This window comes from Arachis ipaensis, chromosome B8 (genome assembly GCF_059453495.1).
Source record: "Arachis ipaensis isolate K30076 ecotype BB chromosome B8, ASM5945349v1, whole genome shotgun sequence".
Taxonomy (NCBI): domain Eukaryota; kingdom Viridiplantae; phylum Streptophyta; class Magnoliopsida; order Fabales; family Fabaceae; genus Arachis; species Arachis ipaensis.
This window is the reverse complement of record NC_142443.1, coordinates 3,708,945-3,716,791: the sequence shown is the minus strand read 5'-3', so window position 1 is coordinate 3,716,791 and position 7,847 is coordinate 3,708,945. Positions and strand designations below refer to the sequence as shown.

Sequence of the window (7,847 nt, the reverse complement as noted above, 5' to 3'; positions counted from 1 at the left end):
GTAATTACCCAAATCAGTCCCCGAAAATTTTAAAAACGGACATTTTAGTCCCCAAAGAAAATTAATACACAGATTAATCCTTTAAGATTTGTTCCGATGGACAAATTAGTCCCCAGTCCAGTTTCCGGTGTGACTCATCAAGGGAGACTGCTGAGTTGGCACGTTCAGATGCACATGTGGCACTTAACATGCACAGGTGTCTGTCATGGACAAATTGGTCCCCAGTGTAAAAGGCAAAGTGACGTCGTTTTAAGGTTGGAGAAACGTAACGTTGCAAGGGGATAATGAAAGTCACGTTTCTTCTCTTCCCTTTCAACCCTTTTTCACTGCAAAAAGACCCTAATCCTATTCTTTCTTATCAGTTTTTACTTTTTACAGAGAGCACTCTCCACGTTGCTTCATCACGACCCACCTCATCTCCCACCTCATCTCCCAACATTACGATCGTGACGGTTGTTGTTCAATTTCATCTTTGTATTCCGTTACCCTTCATGAGGCGTCTCTCCTGGATGCATCAGTACCAATTCGCAAGGAAGAGGCACTGAAGTGGATGTGATCACCATTGAAGATTCACACTGAAGAAGGTGAGACTCTGTTTGATTATGTTTCTCGTAGTTAGAATTGATATATTATTTTGAAGTGTATCTTGCAGTATAGAGCACAATGCTATGTGTACAAAGTGTCTTTGATTTTGCATGCATCTTCCTTGACAGTGACTAAATTTGCTGAATGAACAATTTTTTGGTTTGTTTCTTTTAAGAAAATTGTGACAATAGAGCTAATATTCTATGAATATTTTTTTGGTTTGTTTCTTCTATTCATACAGGTAGATGGAGGAATTTGCGATTCCTATTTTTCACCATGGTGGACATTTTGTGAGGGATAACAAGGGATTTCTTGTATATATTGAGGGAAAAGTTGAAAAATTTCCTAAGATGGATATTGATCTGATATGCTTCTTTGACCTGCAAACTCTGTTCAAATGCTTGGGTTATTTGGATTATAAGGCTATGTACTGGTTTGATCCTACTGCACCTGACTTAGAGAATGGGTTGCACCTTATAAACGGAGACCTTGAGATTAATCAGCTGCGTGAGAATATACTAAAGAACAAGGACACGGAGGAGTTTTATTTGTATTTTGATCACCCAATAATGGTTACTCCTGTTGAGGATGTTGAGATGGACATTGATATTGATGCAGATGTTGAAGAGGATTCCAGTGATGATGGGTATGAAACGACAGAAGATGAACCATACAAACCACCTCCCCAAGGATTTGAAGAGGATAGCAGTGACTCAGACTGTGTGATTGTGAAGAAACAGAGTAGGAAAGTTTGCAAAAAAATAGAGAGTGTGGTGGAAAAGAAGAGCTTAAAGATGGTTAGTTTAAAAAAGAAGGCTTCAACAGTTGATAATAGATGTACTGGTGGACCCAGTTCTAGGCCAACTGTGGGTACCAAAAAATCTGCCAAGGCAAAGTATAATGGACCAATTGGTGCTAGAGGCCCAAAATCTCCTGGGCCTATTAGTGCTAGAGGCCCAAAATTCTCTAGGTCTGTTGGTGCTAAGGCCAATTTCAAGATCCAAAAAAATACTGCACAAAAGGGTGCTGCCTCGACCTCCTTTGGGGCAAATTTTGGTGGAAGAGGTGCTGCTATTCCAAGATCAGAGGATGCAAATTCTGGTGAAGATGATGAAAAAAGTGCAGAAAATGTGGATGAAGAAGATCCAATCTTTGAGTATGAATCAGAGTCATTGCTGACACCAAATAGTTCTGAAGATGAAAAAGAGAGGTATGAATTTCCTCAATTTAATGATGCTGCTGGATTTGGAGAGGTGTATTTTGAGTTGGGGATGGAATTTGCCACAATTGAATCTTTCAAGATTGCTCTGAAGGATCATGTCATTTATGAGGGAAGGAAAATTAGGTATATAAAAAATGATCAAAGGAGAGTTAGATGTGATTGTGAGCATGGGTTGGAGAGAATAAAAAAGCCAAGAAAGTCAAAGGGGGCCAATGAGGCATCTACTAACAACAATGCAGAACCAAAAAGTAATGATGCAAACAATGTTCAGAGAGGTGATGGCAATGATGTGGGAACTGTGGAAGGTGGAGCTGTGAATGAAGAGGCTGCAAATGTGACCGTTGAAACTAATTCTGTGAAAGTTGTTACTGCTGAGGCTGCTGGTGCTGTCAACAAAAGGTAGTTTTATTGTGCTGATTTCTTAGTTGCTTTTGCCTTAGTAAGTTAACGGTTAGTTTTATATAGTTAATTGCTGGTTAGTTTTATTGTGTAGTTATTAGTTAGTTACCAAGTTATTAGAGCTGTTAGTTATTTTCTTGTTACTTTTAATATTGTTAGTATAATTTGACACGTTAGTAAATTTCTGGTTTCTGCTAATTTCTTAGTTAGTTGATGGTTAGTTTTTTTAGCTCTTTTATATAGTAAATTGCTGGTTAGTTGATTAAGCTGCTGATTTCTTAGTTGATTAAATTTTTGGTTAGTTGATTTCTTAGTTTTATGCAGTTAAATTGCTGGTTAGTTGATTTCTTAGTTGATTAAACTGCTGATTTCTTAGTTTTATATAGTTAAATTGCTGGTTAGTTGATTTCTTAGTTTTATGTAGTTGAATTGCTGGTTAGTTGATTTCTTAGTTGATTCAACTGCTGATTTCATAGTATTGGAAGTATGCTTTCTTGCTGCAATAGTTCCCTTGGCTCTTTGCATCCATTATTAAAGAAAATATTATTTATAATGAATCTTCAGTGTGCCAAAACTCTTGTGCATCAAGTACTTGGACAATTTTCTCCAAGCATGAAATGAAGTCTTGTGCCAATACTCAAGTGTTAAGTAACACATGCGCTTGATGCATACTTTTATTTCTTTCTGGGCACACATTTTGGAATATAACATGAAGCAGGCAATCATTCATTAATATTTAATATTGAGAGAAGGTATATTTTGAGACACCAAATTTTAATGAAATACAAATCCTTGTATTGCTAACCTTAATAGCAGCCACTCTTTGCGCCTGAAGCTTGGGATCCTGGTGGATAATCTTCATTCGGTTGCTAAATAGACAAGTTTTGCTAAATAGTTAAATTGCTGGTTAATTAGTTGATTTCTTAGTTGATTCAACTGCTGATTTTTTAGTTGATTTATAGTTAAATTGCTGGTTAGTTGATTTCTTAGTTTTATGTAGTTAAATTGTTGGTTAGTTGATTTCTTAGTTGATTAAACTGCTAATTTCTTAGTTAATTTATAGTTAAATTGTTGGTTAGTTGATTTTACTGCTGATTTGTTAGTTAGTTGATGATTAGTTTTTTTTTTCTTGAAGAAGAAAATTTTACACCCTGTTAAATACAAACTTGAAATAAGACAAGAGTTTCAACCATAAAAACTAAATCGGTACTAATAATACTCAGGATATCAATCTTGAGCGGCATTAATCAAAGCCAAAATTGATTAGGAATGCATAATCCATGCCCATGATTTAGGCAAAAGAAGAATGGTCATAGTGAGTGCTACCTCAGAAAGAAGTTGCCATGCTGATTTATGTTACCATCACTTTTAGTTTTCCTTTATCATAATACTTCACATTAACTTCCTTGGACCCCTTTAATTACTCTCCACTTTTCATTTTTGAGAACCATTATATTTTTGCTTTCCAAGTGTCATTTTCAATTCTAAAAAGTTTAGAAATTCTTTTTATTTTCAACATTGCGATCATGTATATCATCAATTTGTTATCCTCCTCTCCTGATAGTGACCCACTTAATTGATTCCCTCATTTTTACATCAGTATAAATTTAATATTTAAAATCAAATGGTGCACAAATTTATGTAAATTCTACTTTATTTAGTGTAATAACACATGCATCTATTTTACATAAAAAGTGTATTGTTCGGTAACTAACTCTTTTGGACTAATTGGACTGTCAGAAATAGTAAGCAAGCAGTATAGTTTTAATATAGTTTTAATATAGTTTTTTATAGTTTAATTGCTGGTTAGTTTTAATAGTTTATCTGAGTTGCCGTTAATTGTTTTTTTTCTTTGATGGTATGAGATAGGGTCTATTGCCTGCGTTAAAAGAGGTGATGCCTCACGCACATCATTAGAACTGTGTCAGGCATATATGGAAAAACTTCACAAACCGATACAAGGACAAGAGAGTTAAGAATGTTGTGTGGGAATGTGGGCGAAAGCTAGTGCACTCTAGGCAAAGTAGGGAGTGCAGCACTTTTTAAAAGTTAACCTGCTATCAAAAGTAATTAGGTAAATTAAATTTATTTATTATTGTTATTTTTTTTTGTCATGGGCTGAACAAACAAACCGGCACTAACAAAAAAAACTAAATTTGATCGACTTCCTCCTTTATTATGTTATTGTTGATCTGATGTCTTCAAGCATTTTTACTGTTTTGTTTGCTAGCAGGTGCTTCCACTATTGTTCTGTCTAGCCACAGATTTTGACGCTCTTGAACCCACCCCATTCCACATCTACCATAAATGGACCTTCAAAGTCCGAAAAATTGCTGCCATAGAAAAGGAAGACGCTGTCTGTCGCCGCTGCTGGTTGGCTGACTCCAAACGTAAAACTGATTCTGTAGAAGAACCCGGTCTCCATGAAGGCGCCATGATTCTTAGATGACAACGAATCAAAGCACAAAATACATGACAGTTACAACAAGTCCATTATCTTTTATTTCAAATTATCCTCAACGTGTACGTAATAGAATGAAAAATTAAAATACAATTATATTTAAACAATTATTTGTATTATTTTTATTAATTTATTCAAAAAATAATTAAATTTTGAAGCTAATTGGTATAAAATATTACATATATAAAACTAAGAAAAATCTTTATTTGTATAAGAATGAGCCTAATAAATAATTATTTTATTTAATATATAATTAAGAGTATTTCTTTTTTTGCCAACGAGTTATAGTTCAAATGACATAGTCTCTATATTCACCTAAGAGTTGGTAAAAAAAAAGAATACTTTTTTTTTATTAACTTTTTTAAACATTAATTATTTATTTTACATACAATATAGAAATAAATGAATATAATATTTATTGAGTAGACGCAGTTACGTAAAAAAAATTTATTGTCATAGTATTTGAACCAAAGAAAAAAAAGTATTATTTAAAAAAAAAACTAATAATATATTTTTAATAATATTCTTAATACAAAATAATAAATTTTAAATATTTTTTAAATAATATATATTAACTAAAATAATATAATTATCCCAAATAATATATTATAAATATAGTAAAATGACATATTTCAATAAAAAAATTGTTAATAAAAACTTATATGAATTTTTGTTTCGCACAAAATAAAATTATTATACGTTTGTTTGCTTTTTACGTTGTATATATATTTTTTTAATTAAATTAGTATAATACAAAATCTTTTATCATTCTGTTCATATTTAATGTTTAAATTTTGTTTCTCACAAAATAAAATTATATATATATAACACAAAATTTTTTATCATTGTGTTTATATTTAATATTTTAATTTTATTTCACATAAAATAAAATTTATTTAAATTTTAATATTATATACATAATATATATTTAATATTATTTTTTTAAGATTCTAATATATCTTTTTTTTTAGATTTAGTACATGAATTTTCAACTTATTTTTTATGTATTATTTATTTTAATTCTAAAGTCCAATAATTTTTTTACAGACATGTTGTTTTTAATATTTATATACTATTTTTTTATTTTGAACTTCAGCCCAATACCTGAGACTTACAAAAAAAATCTAAAACTTATCAAAAAATGATTAACCTGATTAACAGGTTACCTTTTTAAATCCAGACCATTCAAATAAAATATAATAAATGAAGAGTTCAGATTTACGAATTCATAAGGTGTGCAGCACTCCATACTTAGCAAGGAGCGTTTAAGAATGAGCCGGGAATGTGCTAAATGCACCACTGATGCCGAGTTCCAAGCAAGTATGATGAAATTGAAAAGGATTAATGAAGATGCATGGAGCTACCTTGCAAAGTTTGACCCAGCTTGTTGGACCAAAGCTCACTTCAGTCACGGGCCCAAGTGTGACAACCTCACCAACAATATGTGCGAGGTTTGGAATGCAAAAATAGTTAACTATCGATCCAAACCCATTTTGACTATGTGTGAGGAGCTTCGGTGCTATATTATGAGGAGAATGACGAAATACAAACAAGTTTTGGAGACCTACGTGGGCACTGAAGTGGCTCCTACTCAACAAAAAAGGCTTGACGACATTATGAAGGATGTTAGATATTGGCAGCCAGTTTGGGTTGGTGACGATGAAAGGAGAATATTTGAGATCCAACAGGGATCTAAGAAGCTGTCTGTTAATCTATCTCTGAACAAATGTACCTGTAATGCCTGGCAATTAACTGGTACTATATTATCAATTTATTTTCATTTACGAAATTGTTGTGCTTTAGTTGCTAAAAGTTTGTCCTTTGTAGGTCTTCCGTGCGTTCATGCACTTGCTGCCATAGCTAGAAGGGGTGATAGACCCAAAACATATGTACATCCACTTCTGAAGATTGGAGCAGCTTTAGCAACATACCAACACTGCATCCAGCCTGTTAACTCTGAGGAGTATTGGGAGAAAACAAATTACCTGAATCCAATTCCTCCAAAGCTAAAGAGGCCAGTAGGTCGACCAGTAAAGAGGAGGAGAAAAGATCAATCTGAGAAAGAAGCTAGTAGAACCGATAACAATAAGGTTACGAAAATATTTCGAGTTACGTGTAGCAAGTGCGGAGAGACTGGTCACAATTTCAAGACTTGCAAAGGTCCTCCAGCAGCAACAATTAGAAAACCAACTAATCCGAACAAAAGAACAACAAAAGTTGGAACAAATTCTGGAACCCCAACCCAACCAGCAGAAGAGATCCATATCTCTCAGTCAGCACCCCAAGTGCAGGTAGTAACCACGACCAAGCATATTGTTGCATATCTCTTGAAGGGACTAAATAGGATTTAGTAATACTCAATAGGGACTACACTGGGTATTTTAAAAATCTATGGGGACTATATTGTGAATTTTTAAAATAGCTGAAGGACTATTTTATGTATGTATTTTTTTCCTGTTTTAGACTGTGGTTGAGCATTCCCTTCCGACTCATGCAGCAACAAATTCACCTGATTTCGTGACTAATGTTGTGAGTGAAAGGATTACTAAATATTCACATTGTGCTGCTAATCCGATAGTTATGCTAACATTACTTTGTTTAATCCTTGCAGAACATTGTCTCAAATACATTGTGTCAAGTTGCAGGTAACTATGGAGCATCTAATCTACCAAGTACAAGGGCCAAGCAACCTATCATTAGGCCTCATCATCCTGCAACAATCCATTTTAGCACACCCCCTCCTATTCCACCACCTGGAACCTCTCATGGAGTCTCAGCAGAAACTGTTGCAGCTGCAAGTGAGGGGACTGCATCAAGGATGTTCCAGTTTATCCCAAATCCTGGTTTCAATCATCCGAAAAAGAAGTGATGAAAAACTGCAAACTAAGGACAAATGATTTGGCTATTTTGATGTCTTAGTTTAATCTTTTTTTGGTTATGAAGAAAACTTGAAATACTATTAATGCTCCATTAGATGAGAGATTGTTTCGGACAAAACTCTCTTTTATTTTTGAATCATGTTTAGACTGGTGTATGCATGAATGTTGTCTTTGCTGGTTTAAGTAGCTATTATGTTTTAAAGTTTAGAGCAACATATTTGGTATTGCAAGTATTGCTGCTGTTTTATTGTTAATTTCTCTTCTAGTATCTTCAGAGTTTGATATATCACATCAAATGTGT

At 33.5% G+C, this 7,847-nt stretch overlaps 1 protein-coding gene across 2 annotated transcripts; it reads left to right on the top strand.

Moving 5' to 3' along the window:
• Positions 1 to 389: 389 nt before the first annotated feature.
• Positions 390 to 4,829, top strand: LOC148547018 (uncharacterized). Of its 2 annotated transcripts, XR_015896746.1 has the most exons (4): positions 390 to 584; positions 827 to 2,206; positions 4,076 to 4,280; positions 4,440 to 4,829. XR_015896746.1 is itself a non-coding variant. In XM_088497338.1 (3 exons), exons 2-3 carry the CDS (start codon positions 831 to 833, stop codon positions 4,462 to 4,464), a joined length of 1,401 nt encoding a protein of 466 aa, XP_088353464.1. In that variant the 5' UTR covers positions 390 to 584; positions 827 to 830; the 3' UTR covers positions 4,465 to 4,829. The 2 variants fall into 2 exon arrangements, 1 of the variants encoding a protein (XP_088353464.1); XM_088497338.1 differs by lacking the exon at positions 4,076 to 4,280.
• Positions 4,830 to 7,847: the final 3,018 nt, after the last annotated feature.

Excerpts from the sequence above, each read along its gene's own strand:
- LOC148547018 (XM_088497338.1), top strand. The coding sequence starts at position 831 with ATGGAGGAATTTGCGATTCCTATTTTTCACCATGGTGGACATTTTGTG. Across the intron at positions 2,207-4,439 it reads GCTGGTGCTGTCAACAAAAG|GTGCTTCCACTATTGTTCTG; the intron begins GTAGTTTTATTG and ends GTTTGCTAGCAG.